Raw genomic sequence first — 17,633 nt, 5'->3', positions numbered from 1 at the left:
GTTCAATGTACTTTCAGTAAGATGATTTTACACTCTAGAAGCTACTTTTTATGTAACTGTAACTTAATTGAGTTGACTCTGCAGAGTGGCAGAGTACACAGAAAATCTAACCCCTTTGTGAGACATTATCAAAAATTCTAAATTTTTGCTCTTCTTAAAGGCAAAAGGAAATTTGCCTTTATTTAGTCTTTGAACTTCAGCACTGTTCAATGAAAACAGTATGAAACTGTAGCTGATGAGACATTTTCTCCTTAGTGCCAAGAAAAATCTTGATCTAAAGCATTATTTATCTAATAGCATATGAATCAAAAGAACTTTAAAGTACAGTAATAATGTATCTCTGAAACATAAATAATATTCAGAATATTTCTAAAAGGTTTCTAACAGTCCTGGATTTTTTTCCTGCAACTTAATACTACACACATTTCTGCATGAGTTGTTAGGCATATCTGCACATATACACAAACACAATTAAAAAAAATTCACTATTAAACATTAGCTGCACTCAATTCACTGCATGTACAATACCGTTACATATGTAGTAATACAAACTGAGAAATTACTGAAGAGCTAAGAGCAGAGCATTACTATAGGATATATGCATGTACACATACATTATAACCTTTCTTAGAAAAATTAAACAAATAACAGGAAAAACTAATGAGATTAAAATGCACTAAGAAATTTTATTTGCAAGGTTAGAGATCAGTGGTAGACTATTCTTTTTATATTATTATTTATATAGCATTAAACTGTATTAGTTTCATAAAACATCGCATATTGTATCAATTAAAGAGAAACAAAAAATTTATAACTCATTAGCAATGAGGATATAATTTATCAGTGTTTTACATTAGTGAGTCCTTCACTTGACATAGAAATAAGTAAGTACCTACCCTGATCCAAAATCTCTTTCTCTTCTTTTTTTGCCTGATGCAACAAAGAACTTGTATCACTATCCTTGGCTTCTGAAAAACAGGTTTAGAATATGATGTTAACCTCTGCATGTGAAGAGAATTGAGTATCTCCCTACTGAGGAAAAAATGCCCCTCTAAAATGAACATTTTGTATTTTTATCTATCCATAGTAGTTGTACCAAACAATGTAGCAGTAAAAGAACTGGAATAAAAAAATTAAGATTTGTACTTTGAACACAGAAATAGAAATAAACACAGAAATAAAAAATATGCATAGAAATAAACAAGCACACACCCTGATCCAAAATCTCTTCCTCTTCTTTTTTTGGCCTGCTGCAGCAAGGAACTTGTATCACTGTCTTTGGTTTTTGAAAAATGGGTTTTAGGATATGATGTTAACCTCTGCGTGTGAAGACAATTGAGTACTTCCCTACTGGGGAAAAAAATGCTCCTCTGAAATGAGCATATCCATTCTAGGTTTACCAAGCAATGCAGTGGTAAGATTACTTCTGTGTAATACTGTTGCTGCAGCTTATATGCCTACTAGTGTTCAATGTAAACATTCAATTCCTTCCATAACAAGGCGGTGGGATCCAAAAAACTATGGAAATATTACATAATTCAGTTTTGTAGGAAATAGATAAAAGATAAGGCAAACATTAAAAAGATGTTAATATAAAGTTTAGCACAGAAAAAGAGGCCAATCTTTTGGGTATATAGGTCATAGAGCTATAAAAATGTTGGAAGCCAACATTAAGAAGAAATGGACAAATGACTATAGCAGACATTTCCACCAAAACGAACAGCAGAATTCCACTACCTTTTTATGAGAATTTTGCATATCAAAACAACACAGGGAAACACATCAGTGAGCACAAGGCAACCTGAATAAAATGGATTGCAAGTATTTCTCACCTTCATGATGCCCATGTGTCATCTTCAGCATGTCAGACTTGACTGGAATAGGAATATTTGCCTCCTGTGGAATATTTCTGAACATCTCAGGGTTTGCATTCTGAGTGCACGTCATATATGAGACAGCATGCTTGGCTTCCATATAGTACATAATGTAAAAATTACACATTTCATCATTGGCCGTACCCCTACACAACAGAAAAGATGTGGCAGTTAGAAAAAAGGATCTGAATATAACTGTTATTTAATTAATCCTACTTGTTTAATAGAATATTAACTATGCACACATTCTGTTGAAATATGACAGAATTGCATCATTTATTACATCACTATTCATACACTTCTCTGTCAATCTTGGGCAAATGTAATTTGAAATTAATGCAAGTGACATCTATGTTTGATGTCAGTGGCTATCTTTTACGACAAATCTTCCCCCGTCCCCATGTTCACACTGGTTCTAATGCAGCAAAACTTAATTTCATTACATATTAACACACCATAAGTATCTCTTAAAGAGAAAATAGCACTGTCATCTTGAGAATAACTTGTTCGTAAGCTTCTGTAACAAAAACATGAGTGCAAAAGGAATGATTAAACACTAGCAAAATACAGTTCTTTGATAAATGTTGTGCATGTATTTGAAACAGAAGAGGCTCTTTTCTACCACTACATAATCCTGTCTTCAATAGAAAAAACAGTTGGTGCAAGGAAGATTTTTTTCTGAAAAATATTACTTTGTGAAGCAGACCATACAGGGCCTCTTTACAACTGTGATCTGTTCCTGTTTTTTCCTCTGCCACCTTTTATTTAGAGCTACAATCCTAATAATGGAATAAACTAGGATTTTAAAGAAAAGTTTCCACAATAAAGGGGTTTCCATTGAGATTTTTTAATTAACTTTCACAACTAACCAGTGAGCCACACTTATAAAAGAGATACAGGGGTGGCCTATTAGCTGTTTGCAAAAGACGTCAGCACTGACTTTTCCAGCAGCATCCTGTAGCATTCATTTGTTCACCATAGCAACAATAATGATACAAGCCAGAGGCGAGACAGGGGGAACATAGGAGAAGACACTGTTTCAAAAAGGGAATTGGTATTTTTCCATGCATTGAAAGTTTAGCATCCCTTGGAGACCACAAAAATGAGGCTCTGACTGGGCAAGCTCTGCTTAAGCTCTTAGAAAGCGTTAACTTCACTGCTGGACCTCCAATACCTGTCACTATAATTGCTTCCTCTTCAAAACTCCAACAGAAAAGGTGATATGGAAACCACATGAAACCTGGTTCACCTCACACGTGTTACTGTGTCTAAGCATTTGTGCTCCTATAATTACAAATGGCAACTAAGTACCACAAAGGCCCTCACTCTTCCCAGTCCTGCCCACCTCACAGTGGGATGAAGTAAAACTTGTGGTAAAGTATAATAATACAATGCAAATAAAAGATCAGCAATTAAATTAGAGGTTTAGATAATTTTTTTTTTATTTTTTATTTTAGTGTTATGACCTTTGTAAAAACCTCTTCTCAACTCATTTTGCCTCAGCTGTTACTCATCAGTATTTTAACTATTCAGTGCAAGGTCATAAATCCATGTTGAACCCTCTACTGAGATGCAATTTTAGGGTTCTCAGTGCACTAAAATCTCTTTCCTTGGGATGCTGCAGCACATACTCACAGACTGGAAAGATTTCTGCAGGGCATCTTCATATCTCTACATATGAAATAGATTACAGTTCAAAGAGCCAGAGACAGTTAAGAGAGTATTAATATTAATATTACATCTATTTTTACAGCTGTATTTGTCAACTTGATCTTGTAGGGCCGCGTCTGCCATCTGCACCGGAATAGCATCACTGACTAACAACATTCAGATTTTCCTTTTTATCATTATTATTAATTTCTGGTTTGACTGTTCTTCGTAAAAGTCTGTGTATTTTTATATGGAAAAAAGGTAACTGGTGTACTGGTCCAAATTTTTAAGGTTAGATTTTACAATAGGTTTAACTATCCGAATTTTATAAGCTTCTAAACTTTTTTCTGGAACAATGCAGAGAAATTGGGAAGCTTTATTATTTCACTATAAACAGTCAATAATGTCACCTTGTTAAAAATGTATTTTCTAGAATTGATATTGTCTATCCTTCTCTAAGTGCAAATCAGCCCAACATCGGACTAAGGTGTTTGGCAGCAAAACTTCACTGGAGAAATGTTCTGAACACTTCAGCAAAGTGAATATTCATGTAAGTAAAGTCAATGAACATTGTGTACAGTTAAATCTTGAATAGACTAGAAGCAAAACAAAACATTCTGGCAGAAAACATGTCTTAGAATTACCTTGGAAGAAGACATGAAACAAATACATTTCTTCATATAACCAGTACCCTGGAAAAACTTAGTTAGGAGCAAACAGACAATATTTACCCTATATGTGTCTCTGTAGTTCTACCTTCCCCACTGAACACACATCTGGCTGCCAGGATGTCATCATAGCTCACATCTACCGGATGATCTATTGGGTAGAAAGCCTGAAAGAGAGGATGATTCACCACAATCAGTGGAAGTGTTCATATCATTTACATCAATATGCTCTGATAAGAATGGTAGTGCTACCCATCTGAAACTGTTTCTGCAGCATAATCTAATTGTGACAATAATACTTAGCAACATTCACTTTCAGTGGCACCACAACATGTACCAGTGGAAACACCATGACACAGATCTGTGGGCAAATGATTTCCAATTCAGCTTCTCAGTTTTAAATAAAGGTAACTAAAATTTACAGTTAGAATTACAAAAAACAACCAACCTGTGGTAGTTGTGGACTCTGTCTACCAATCAATGTCCATTGACCATTTCTTACTCTGTACCCACTTACTACTTTACCTGTAAGATATCAATACACATGTGAACATGAGACATAAACATGTTGCAGTGTCAGAATTTTTCTTTTAAGTATTTGATATGTCTATGTTGAAATAAAACTCTTACCTAGTCTGTGTGTATGAACTCTATAGGCAAAAAGGTGCATTGGAAACCTTTTGTAATGGCAGGCAATGTCTGCATCAACCACTGTTAAAATATGACAGCAATAAACAATGACAAACACATTATTTATCAAACAGAGAAAAGTTAAATTACTGTACTCATTCAGTATGGTTTACAAAAAGTATAACTATACTGGACAACAGACAATTTCGAAAGATAATAGATAACATCTTATATTTCTGCATTGTTTATCTCAAGACATCTGCAAATAAAAAACAATAAAATATAGTAAAGGTCAGTTGAAAATTACTTTCTGTGATGACGTACATACAAAACTGGGCTGAAAGCCAGAAGTATTTTTTCCAGTGTACACTACTGATATTTAAGAAAATGAAGTAATACACTTGCTTACAGACTACGTTGAGGGACACTTAAAAGAAACATGCAAACTTTCAGGGGAAAATTAAAATAAACTGATATAATTCTAAGCTAATACGATTTACAGTGAAGGCTTGATTTTAAAGGCCCAGACTTAAGAGGTCTAGGGTTAGAAACAGACTTCGGCAGTGAAGTGTTGTACAGTGTTTGAAGACTAGTACTTGTGTTAGGTGCAGTAACTATTGTTATTGCTAAGGAAGACCTTACAGAAAAATCTCTTTATTGATGCCTCTCTGAGAGGTGTCTGCATGTTTCCTTTTCTAACAAACCTCATGCTCTACTTAAGAACTGCAAATATGATTGAACATGAGAAGGCAGCTATCAACAGGGACAGAACTGTTTGTCTGCCCCTTTTATCAAAGATTTTGGAGGGTGTTGGGGGATTAATTTGATATGTTTTCATATTAAACAGCAAAATATGTAAAGTTTCAATTCAAATTAAAAAATGTTTCAAGTTTCTGAGTTCACTAAACAGTTGGAGCCAGCTTAGTATTTGACCACCTCGATCCTATTCAAGCAGTTAAGTGTAAACGGGACAAATGGTATTCTCAGCTATCTAATTTAAAATTGTGGTATAACAGAGGAAAATGTAAAGTTAGTGTTCAACTTCCCTAAAACAGAACATTGCATGCTAGCCTAAAGAAGGGATATTGGCACTGAGTTTCTGACAAAATCCACTGAGTAGGATTCTGAATCAAAACTGTTAGGAAACTTTCTTTTAGAGTGTTTTTTCAGCATTTTGACCTTTTAATCAACTAGGAACATAGGAATAAAATTCTTAAATAGCAGCTCCTAACTGATTGAAATTCATTCATTAAAACTGAACTCTTACTAGAACCACAAATGTCATGGATGATAAATACAGATGAAGAAGAGTCCAAAATATTTTATGGCTTTCTAGGAGGGAAAGGAGGAATTAGAAAATAGGCAGAGTCTTTTTTGTAAAATATTAAGATGAAAGTAAATCAAAGAAACACTCTCAGGAGCCCTAGAAACTTCAAAGTTGCACAGATCATTATTGTTTTGTACAACATTGTGTTTCTACAGCATTGATTGCCTTTACTGATGTAGTCATCAGGAAATATGATACAACCCTCAACATAATTATTTTTTCATAATTTGTTCAATTAAGTAACTAATTTTTCCATCTAGAATTCAGGAAGTCTCTACTAAATTTTCTTCTGCAATAAGCAATAAAAATAAATCAGACGTTGAAATTACATAATCCCTTTGTAGAACGATGACTCACCTTTCTCGCCTGGTGGTATGACAGTGTTCACAGACATCATTAGGTACATTCCAGCAATCAAAGGCTGCCTGCAATTCAAAACCCAAGCTCTGGTAAACAAGTCCTCTGTAAAATACAACTGCAAGTGACACAACATGCAATACCATCTTAACACCCCTAATGTCAAAATGCTGAATTACACCTGAAACAGGTCTGCTGAGAAAGAAGCTGTTATACAGCACCTCCTCCTCCCTCTTTTTCATACAGTGCTATAATTTTTAAAGCATTTTCTGCAAAGTATGTGAAATAGGACAAAATTATCATCTACATAATTGCTGTTCTTGTCCCAGATTTCTAAATATGAAGCTTTTAAATTGGATTAGCTCAGTACTGATAGCACCACTTGGTCAAGTTTCTAAGCAAAAATTAAATCTTTTGCCAACAGATGCCACATGACTTCAAAATTCTTACTATTGTGAAGTATGTATTATTTTTATTTCACATGCTTTCAAACGAATCCATACCTTCTATTCTGATGAAAAAAATGGTTATTTTTAAAGATACTCACTTTTGATGTGTCAGATGTAAAGTTACACCAGAGCAGTCCTTGTGTTTATCTGTACAAATCACGAAACAGTTTAATAATCAGCAACTGAAACCCTGCAAATTATTACATATTAATAAGATTCTTTCACTGTGTAAAACATATCAGACCAAGTTTTTATCTTTTTGTTTGCAATAAAACCTTCACACTAAGTAAACATTACTCAAATTTGCACAAACCTGGACATCACAGTACTGCCTTTGTAGTAAAATCCTAATACAGAGCAAAACTGTGGTGGATGAGAAACTGACTGCTTTTTTGACAGCAGAAATTCTGGATCTTAATGAACTAGCATCTGGGAGATGAAACAGTACCATGTTTACAGCAGCAGAAAAAGTTGTTTTGCTTCAAACAAAGCTGCATTTTGATAACAGTTAGAAAAATGAAAGATTTGTGAAAACTCATTATTTTAGCCATTAATAATGGAGCTGCCAGAAATCCTTGTAATAAAGTCAAGAGGACAACTTAAGATACCAATACAGACAGTGACTCTGTTTAACACTGGATATCCCAGAAGGTAAGAATAGCTATTTTATTTGTTCATGCACTGTATCATCATTATGTTATATATCTGACGTTTTAATATAAGGATACAACTGTCTATGTAGTTACTGAATTTTAGTTGATGATCTGGGAGTTCAATCTTTAGTCTTTTTTAAGAAAGTTTATTTTTCTTATGTCTATAACAACAACAGCTGTAGTTAGAAGATAGGTCTAACTCCAAAGGAAATAAATAAAATTCTGAAAAAATATCCTCTAACAGTATATTCTTCAGATGAGAAAGAGAACAGATTAGCTTTGGATCTGCTGACAAGTGGTTAGTTCAGAGAGTTTTTCCTCCCACCGATAGCTAGGTTCCAAACTGAATAAAGCAGTGTACTTGAACAGAAGCAAGGATAATGATCAGAGGAGGACAAAACAGGGAGACTTTACAGATTAAAAAGTATCAGTTTAGTTTTTTGAACACTAGTTATTTCAGATACATGCCATCTCACCATTAAGGGTTTTGGTTTTTTACCCACTACTGGCACTAGAATTTACAAGAATTTGTTTTCAATATGTTCAAAATGTAGATGTATAAATTAATACATGTGTTATGCAAGAAAATTAGTTGTTAACACAATTTCACTAGGCTCATCATTATGGCATCTGCAAATTCTCAGCTACTTGACCTCTGTGCATCTCACAAACACTTCTGGATTTAAAAATCTGAATCACTAATCCTTTGAAAATAACAATAAAAAGGGAGTCCTAACTATCCACAGAAAAGAAAAGCTAGAACAGTAGCTCTTTCATCAAGATCACCTACTACTGTAGTTGTATTGAATAGGTACCATGCAAGAACATCCAGGGGTTTTCAATCACAGATAATAAATGTTTCTTTCAAATTGCCAAATCGAGAATCCAAAAGCACCAGAAAGACCAAGCTATCAGGACTCAAGAAGGGGAATGGTTGTAAAACATTCAAGAGAAAGAGAAATTAAATTCTTTGTCAGTGGTTTTAGAAAAAGTTCAAGATATGTATATACTGTTCATCCTCTACTCTTCACTGTAGTAAGCTTCACTTACAATTTCAATACCTCTACGGTTACTACAAAGTTCTTTGTGAAGTCTCTTTTCCTCCACCCTCCTTATTTCAAAGTAAATTTTTTGACTAAATTTTTGGCTATTCATGTAATACAGGTGATGCTACAGAATTCAGCTTTCATAAGGTCAACACTGTTAGAAAGTCTGCACTACATTAGTTTCAATGAAAATTGGAAAATGCTTGCTTCCTCTCAGAACATTATCACTTGAAGTAATAAAATTAGGAGAATTAAAATGGAATCAGTAGTTTTGCATCTCTGTTTTGGAATTTAGTTGAAAACATCACCGTCCTGTCTTTTGAACACTGCTGCAAAAACTATCCCAAGAAAATAAAACCAAAGCTGACATGTGCCAAATATGAGTCATGTTTGAAAAATTTAACCTTTACTACGTCATAGTGCCTCTTTTAAAAATAGCACAGCAGGAGGAAGGAAAGAACTCCAGTATATTTCAGTTTGGCAATATTAAGGTATTTTAACACTACCTAAATTTTCAGAGTATGAAAAAGATTTTATTCAGTATTTCACCTAATTAGAACAATTTCAAAATGAAGACAGTGGTAAAGTTATGGTTGTTACTATACAAGGCAACCATCTAAATCAGTATCAGGGGAAACACAAATGTGGCACAAGTATCTGATCTGCAGTGCTGTTTTAAGAGTAAAATAACGGATACTTTGGTCTAGAGTTTTAAGGAATTCCTACAGTGGTTTATTATTTTGTTTTTAGTTATATTTAGCCATAATGTGGCTAAACATTTTTCTAACAACTACAGGGCTATGCTGGAAATGATGTTTTCTTGCTTCTCCCTCCCTACAGCTTTGAAATACTTAAAGCTCTGAACACTCCACCCAAGAATGCTGACTACAGTGAGGTCATGTCAGTTCCCAGCGCTAGTTCTTTTCAAGCTTTACTGTCTGACCTAAGCAAAAATATGTTTAAACAATGCACAAACCAAACAAAATCTAACATCTCTTTTGCAATCTGTCAGCCCAGCCTATCTAATTCCTTTGATTTCTTTGTTTCAGATATTAAGTAAATATGCACTACAAGTTCTATTTACTATTTGGCAAAGACTAGAAAATGCACTTTTATATAACTAAAAAACAGATTCAAATGAAAGCCAATCACCCACGCAGCCTTTCCAACTTAAATGAAATCAGAAGTTGTGCTTATGACTGCCTTTTGTGTCATGTGCAAATATAACACAATCATACTATATATTCCCAGCTTTTATTTGCCTACGTCAAACAAAATCGATGGTGCGTATTTAACTGGCTTGAGATTTTAAATATATCCTTTTTAAAAATTGTACATGACAATACTGTAATGGTCACTCCAAGTTTAACTGCCAACGAATGTTTAAACTAGTTAAAAAGAATCATCTATGCTACTCCTGTTTATAATGTTTTCTAGGAGAAATATCTCAAATACTAGAAATACTCAACAGTTTGTCAAATGAAATACTCATACTCGAAGTGAAGGCAAATTATCCTGAAGAGAAACACTCGCATTCTGTAAGCTGATTTTGACAGGACTTGCAGTATGAGTCTGACAAGCTTCCTGCTTAATCTGTCTGTCCAGATCAACAATCCTGAACTCTTTAATTACATGCACAATAATCTGCCATAGATATTGAGACTTCCATGGCTTCCTAGACGCTTAAAATTTTATGGTTGGTTTTTTTTTTTACTCATAGAAACATACACTCTTCAAAACCTTCTTTCTTTGCACTCTGGGTACACAGATTATAAATTCTTGAGCACTCTCCTCAAACTATCTATTCAGCTTCTCAACTGTTCTATTTCTAGTATTTCATACAAACAGTATAGCACTCACACACGGTGACTAGAATGCTTAAAAGCTTTCACTGTAAGAGAATGACACTTTTTATGAAGTTCCAAACCCCTTGTTATTTCAAAGTCAGCCTTTGATTTGTACCAGAATCTCCACATATGGTCTCAGAATTGGCTTTGCCTCATTAAAGATAAGAAGTAGCCTCAAAGGTAAGCACAACTTCTGAGTGAGGCAATTCCAAAGCTAACGCCCACAGTGAAGTAACTTTCTTCAAATTCTATTTAAAAAGCAAAGACATGGAGTACAAAAATGAACTTGAAGTCTCGGTAAAGAATGAGACAAATTCAGTATGGTGCATTCAAAACTGATAGCTAGTATAACATACATAAAAGATAAATAGCTTGATTTGTTTTTTCATGGAAGTGAAGGTGCTTGCACTTGCCGATCTGTTCACTCATCCAAAATCAATTCAGCAAAATTATTTTTAAAAGTCTAGTAACATGTAGAATAAAACTCTACCTTTATCAATTTGTGAAAATCAAAATGCAAACACAGTCTCCCCACTGACATTTTCACAACTTCCTTTCTAAAAAGAAAGGGGACAAAAAACTGCTGATAGTGATATTTTTAAGATATCTGCCAGCTTGGTGGTCCAAAATAATTACTCTCACCAACCAAAAAAATCTGAAATCTAACCCAACACAAAGAACCCCACACACTCCCACAAAAGCAGGTACATCTATGGTAGTATACCTAATGTGGCTATCATAATTCTTGTATGGAATGATACCAGGGAGAAATAAATCTATTCTCATGTTAAAAAATGGGGGTTAAGAGAAGGAACTGAGAATGTAAATACTGTTCCTTGTGCAAGAAAGAGAGAACAAGAAAGGGAATGAAGGAGGAGCCAGAGCCGAACAAAAATCAAATAATTCCCCATAAGTTTGCTCCAAGCATCCTGATAAAAATTATAAATTGCTTGCTTCAAAGAATACAATAATTGCACACATAAAAATAACAGAATGTGAAAACCTTCCATAGAGTATAAGTTAAAAGACATTACCAATATCTTCTAAACAGTTTGATTCTTAAGTATAACAACTAAATTCTCATATGTGCTGGAAAGGACTAGGGTAATAGCATGGTAGACAAATTTCTGATGACTTTTTATTTGTTACAAAACTATATCCACTATCAGCCATAACTCCAAAAAAATAATTTCTGCCATTGCAATATAAGAAGTGAAGAAAGTGAAATAAAGAAATTAATGTTTTTTTAAGATGGCTCTTTGCACATACCCCATTTTTTTGTAGAATGTATTTTTGGTTTTTCAGCTTATTTTCTAATATGTTCATTTTAGAAAACAATAAGCTTTATTTTGATATTTGAGCATAAAGTGCATACCTAAATAAGAATTCTTAGCTCATGATTAAAGCTAAGAAGGGATGGAAAGGAGAATGAATTTAATACCCGGTTAATGAAATGAAGAGATATTCTTTTTAGAAAGAATGGAACGTGAGAGCGGACAGATTTTAACTATTGCATTTCCCCCCCTAAAACAGATAGGAACTCACACTCATTACCTTTTGAAACTACACTAATATAACCCCCTACATCATAGTCCTATCAGTTCACACTTCCTAAACTATCATCCTTTTGCAGGCTTATATCTATGACATTTCTAAGTCCTGCACAAATATTCTAGGCAAAAAATAAGAGTGACTACTGCAGGGGGGGGTGTTTTGGGGTATAAAATTATGTCTTAATTTCACAAGATAATTCATTTCACTGTAGTTTCTGTAAGTCTGCAAGTGGATTTTTTTGAGTAGAAGCTTTGACCAACAAGTGAAGTTACTAATAAAAATTTCAGAATACATTCTAAACTAATATGCAATGAAGATTACTAGTCTCATTTGTTTCTTTTTCTTAATAACTACATACTAGTATATTATACTTAAGAGCGAAAATGAACTATGAGAACTCTCACTGTCCCCAAGCAATAAGGAAGAGCAGGCTCTCAATAAATATGCTCTCTTTAGAGATTTGTGAATTTAATTATTCAGGATTTTAGCAGGCAGAGGATCTCTTGGGTTGTAAGGGTCCAGCTGAACTTCCTTATGAAAATCAATTCTTTCAACTTCAGTTGTGCATATTTGAATATATACTTCATTTAAACAGTGCTGGCACTGTTTAAATGTCCTTCCTCCTCCTCCTCTACCAATTTTGCCATTATGCTACATTATACCTTCCCTTAATTTTTTTATTGTTATTCAGCTTACTTCCTCCTTCTTCTTCATCCAACATTTTCATTATCTCTTATCCCATGAGGATCTCCACATTCTCATTTAAATCCTACACAGCAACATATCATGGAGTAGTTCCATGAGAATGACAACCCACTCATTTTTCATTCTTGACGACCAGAGAGGTCCTAACTCAAAAACTTTACCCAGCATGTGATTTACAGAGTTAAAGTAAAAATACATGCATCCCAAAGGTATCTGAACAAGGCATTTCATGTTTAAAGAAAAAGGTACAATATGAAATGTAAATAAATAAAATAATCCCCCAAAATCTCACATCACAAATATCTCAAGGTGCATTAATGTAATCCAAATTTCACTCATCCCACCTCATAATGTATAGGTTGGATGAGCAGTGAGGTGAATTGAACACTGGTTAAATGGTTGTCTTATTGGAGGATAGTGTAGCCCAGGAAACAATATTGGCTCCAGTTCTGTTCAACACCTTCATTAATGGCCTGGATGATGGGTCAGGTGCGCCTTCAGCAAATTTGCAGATAACAATGCACTGGGACAAGTGACTGATAGACCAGATGGTTGTGCTGCCATGCAGAGGGACCTGGACAAGTTGGGAGAAAGGGGCTGACAAGAATCTAATGAAATGCAATGAGAGGAGTGCGAAGTCCTGCACCTGGGGAGGTACAACCCCAGGCACCAGCACAGTCTGGGGGCTGTCCAGCTGGGAAGCAGCTTGGTAGCATAGGCCTTGGGGGTTCCCATAGACACCAAAGTGAACATGAGGCAGCAGTGTGTCCTTACTGCAATGTCAAATGGTACGCTGGACTGTATAGCCAAAGTATTGCCAGCAGGTTGGCAGAGGTGATCCTCTCTACTCATCCCTGGTGAGGCCACACCTGGAATGCTGTGTCCAGTGCTGGGCTCCCCAGTACAAGAGAGACACTGAGAGAGTTCAGCAAAGGGCTATGAAGATGATGAAGAGACTGGAGCATCTCTCCTGTGAGGAAAGGATGAGAGAGTTGGGACTGCTCAAACTGGGGAAAATAAGGATCTGCAGAGAGGGTGCAAAGAAGCTAGAGCCAGCTCTTCTCAGAGGTGCCCAGTGACAGGACCACAGGCTATGGGCACACACTGAAACACAGGAGGTTCCCTCTGCACATCAGGAAATACTTTTCACTGTGCAGATATCTGAACAGTGGCACAGGTTGCCCTGAGAAGTTGGGGTGTCTCTGCTCTTGAAGATGCCTGGACATGGCCCTAGGCAACAGGCTGTAGGTGGTCCTGCTTCAGCAGGGTGGGGATGGACCCGATGACTCCCAGAAGTCTGTTCCAACCTCAATCATTCTGTGGTTCTGTGAAGCACTCAATGACAACAATAAGCATATTGCCATGTTTGAAATGAGAAAAAACAAGTGACACTGTCTCCACAAGTTATATTTCTTCCAAATACAGATACTGTGACTGACTGGCCAGTGTACATGGTCTTTTCACCATCTACTCAAGTAAGGGATAGTTTAAGGATGTTCACAGCTATTTGTTTCAATTTTATCAGAGAACACTGAATTATATATGAAAAACTCAAGGTTCTCCCTACACTTAGAATTATTAATCTGTTTCTTCATTACTTCATGTCATCTGCTCTACATTTTGAAAAAAATGTGTTCACCTTTCAAACGTTTATAGAGATAAATCAAATTTATAAAGTCAAATTAATATACAAACTGTATTATAAATATGCCCACTTATCTCTACCTATGTAAATGGCACTAACAGAAAAATTGCTTTCTACAGGTAATGTAAATATATTAAAGCTGCAGTTGATACAACTTACACAACAAATTTCCAAAATACATACCTCTAAATGCACTAATATCTCCGTAATGTACCTGGAGCACAAAATATCTGCCACCTGTTTCTCCTCCAACTCTGAATCCAACACCTAGGAGAAGGAAAATGCATTGTTTTCAGAAACAATAAAATATAAAATGGTTCACCACCACTGACCATATAAAAAAATACAAAGCACTGTAATAGCTAACAGAAGGGGTAGAAAATTTCACTGAGACACCAGCAAAGAAAACTTTGTCCTGAAACCCAGGCAAACCAGCAGCACAACACATGTTCCCAGAGTAGGAAGCAGGACCATAACTGCTTTATGCAGTGAATTCTCTCAATCAGAGGATATTAATACAGATTACATATGTATATAGATATGTATACATATATATTTATACATATATATAAACACTATCTAAACAAATTCAAAATAAAAATGAAGTTTTGTCATTCATGCATGATTTGATTGAACTTTCATTTCTCATACAACCTGTACATGATACAAACTGATTGACTTATTAAGAAGACACTGAGAATGATAAGATAAAAAGATCTGCAGTAAAATATTTTGAGATGTAAATTAATATTGTATGCAGAAAAAATCTTGAGTAAATGATGCAGCTACATTACTTGTTGACAGAACCAAGCACAGGCACAGAAGGCAATAAAGAAGTTTAAAATAGTTTGAAATAATTAAATAGCAAAATATCGTCATCACCAAAAGGAACTTCTCTAAATCAATTCTGCAATGAACACTCTCCAAAAGAAGTAGAGAAAAGTAATTTCTTCATATTTGGTCGGAGAATCCCACAGTAACAGGCAAAGCCTATTTATAAATGGGACTGCAGCCTCTCTGTGCACAAATGAGGCCACTTTATGAATATTCCCCACAAAGCTTGTATTTTTGGACACCTTGGAAACAAGAAAAGTATTACTTGCTGGGTTTTAAGAGCAAAGTTTCCACATAATCCTCCAGGCACCAGACTTCCACAGAACCCTCCAAGTAACAACGTTTTAAACTGATATTCTGATAACCAAGTAACATTCATCTTGATAAGTGTGTAAATAGATTATTAAAAATCAAAATTTTCATGATACTCTGCACTGCTCCTGGTTACGAAAATAGGCAATAAAAGACTAATTAAAAACTTCTAGAATTCAAGGTATTTTCAGACTGAAGCTATACAGATATTTCTAGGACCCTTAGTGGTTATTAGAAAGAACCAATTCTTCCTGTTTTACAGTCATAGCACTCCAAGTAGCTTTAGAAGTTTTCATTTAATTCAGTGGAGTAGTCATCATCCAAGAAAACAGGTATATAAGCATACTGGTCGACTGCACCAAAGCATTAAGAAATGCAAAACACTTTACATTGTACGGTATACTTAAGACACAAAAAATTCAATTGAACTTGATACTGCTTCTCCAAAAACATAAAATTATTTCAATACAGTGTGTGTGCCACTAAAGTACATAAATAGTAACCTTCCAGTAACATATAGCAGGAAATACAAGATTAATGCTATATAAAAATAAACATTATATCCCTCAGACTTTCTTCCCCCTACAGAAACCCATGATGTAAAGAGAATGACAAAACCCCTCAAGTACATTAGCTAGCATAATAAATGTCATACTTTTTGAGTCTCAGGTTTATAGTTTCCATCAACTAGACATAACAAAAATATTATAAGAGCTTCCTGGATATGCCAGGTGCTTGCTTTTAAATCCTCTTTTCCCTTGCCCCTGTACACAAGCATTCCACATTAAAGAGACAATACCTTTAGGTAGCCTGGTGGGTGGAGCATTTCTTGCCCAAGCATACAAAATGTTAGATTTATCTCTGCATGTTCCTTCATCACAGTCCCTAAAAATGAGGAAGGAAAAGGGAATATTATTTTTAAAATTTTGAAATCAGAAAATGGCAGCTGAATTACACGCAAACTCACTAATTTCAAGATCTGGGAAAGATATTTCTGAATGTATGTTGATCAAACACAAAAGCTGTTTTAAGGTAGATCGCTCTCACAGATATCAGTATATGTTCCAAATTCTTTTATTTCCCTCCCTCTGCCTTAAGACACTGTCAGGCAAATGGGATCAAAACCATAGACAGTTCTGATAGGCCCTGTTAGCCTAACAGCCAGTGAGGAAGAAAGTGAAGGAACTTTAGTGAGAGTGAACCGTATGAAAATTTCTAGCACCATTAGCTCAACTGACACAAAATGACAATGGCTGTCACATTTACAGAGAGGAACAGGACTCATGCACAAAGCAGAAAAAGCCTCCCACAAGACATCACAGCCTTAAGTTAAAATTGATTATTTAAAAATAGTTTAATTTTTAAATTAAAAAAATTGACTGGAAGCTGTGTATGAACCCACGGATAGGAGGCACTCATGCTGTTTCCTGTACTTTATGCAAGCTCACTGCTCTAAGGTAATTTTTATGCCACTGCAAAATTTCTTGCTTTTCATAAAAGAGAAATCAACACACATATACAAAAAAGAAACAACCATAAAAAAACTCACCCAAACCAAACCAGATAAAAAACTAAAACAACAACAACAACAACAACAACAACAACAACAAAACAAAAACCCACGGAAAACAAAACCAAAAAAGAAGAGTTTGCCAACTTACAGACCAAACAGGTTACAAACACAAATAACAGAGATCTTGAGTTGTGCCTAGCCTCGGTAACTAACCTTGCAGGTGAAACTAAGGGCGTAGAATGAAAGGCACTGAATGACTGATAAATTCTAGATACCTTGAATCTGCAAGAACTGGTAAACTTAGGGCACAGACACTGCCAAATATGTAAAAGGCCAGTCAGGCACAGCCATACAGACTCCACAATGTACCTGGATCACTTTCAAGAAGGTGCTGACTGCTATACATGGGTGTAGGCCACATCAAACAAGGGACCCTAAGGAGCTTTTCCAAACACCTACCTAGAAGATGCTTCTCCTTCTCAATCCTCTATTAGGAAAAAGGTTTATTTATGGGGTGTATTTGTACCTTCTTCAGTGGCAAAGTATCACAGAGCTGAGCACAGAGTGTA

General features: G+C 35.2%; 1 protein-coding gene across 1 annotated transcript in view; it reads right to left on the bottom strand.

The window, feature by feature from the left end:
- PAM (peptidylglycine alpha-amidating monooxygenase) overlaps positions 1-17,633 on the bottom strand; it is a 117,169-nt gene that overhangs the window by 33,191 nt on the left and 66,345 nt on the right. The window contains exons 6-14 of the mRNA XM_027896726.1: positions 16,351-16,436; positions 14,589-14,672; positions 7,054-7,102; positions 6,507-6,574; positions 4,823-4,903; positions 4,641-4,717; positions 4,256-4,359; positions 1,833-2,020; positions 897-968 (exon numbers count right to left, since the gene is read on the bottom strand). Coding sequence (XP_027752527.1) covers positions 897-968; positions 1,833-2,020; positions 4,256-4,359; positions 4,641-4,717; positions 4,823-4,903; positions 6,507-6,574; positions 7,054-7,102; positions 14,589-14,672; positions 16,351-16,436 — 809 coding nt within the window. The remainder of the gene's footprint in view (positions 1-896; positions 969-1,832; positions 2,021-4,255; positions 4,360-4,640; positions 4,718-4,822; positions 4,904-6,506; positions 6,575-7,053; positions 7,103-14,588; positions 14,673-16,350; positions 16,437-17,633) is intronic.

Source organism: Empidonax traillii, unplaced genomic scaffold (genome assembly GCF_003031625.1).
Source record: "Empidonax traillii isolate 1590-97213 ecotype Southwest subspecies unplaced genomic scaffold, ASM303162v1 scaffold18:size2335232, whole genome shotgun sequence".
NCBI classification, from domain to species: domain Eukaryota; kingdom Metazoa; phylum Chordata; class Aves; order Passeriformes; family Tyrannidae; genus Empidonax; species Empidonax traillii.
This window is presented reverse-complemented; position numbering and strand designations above follow the sequence as displayed.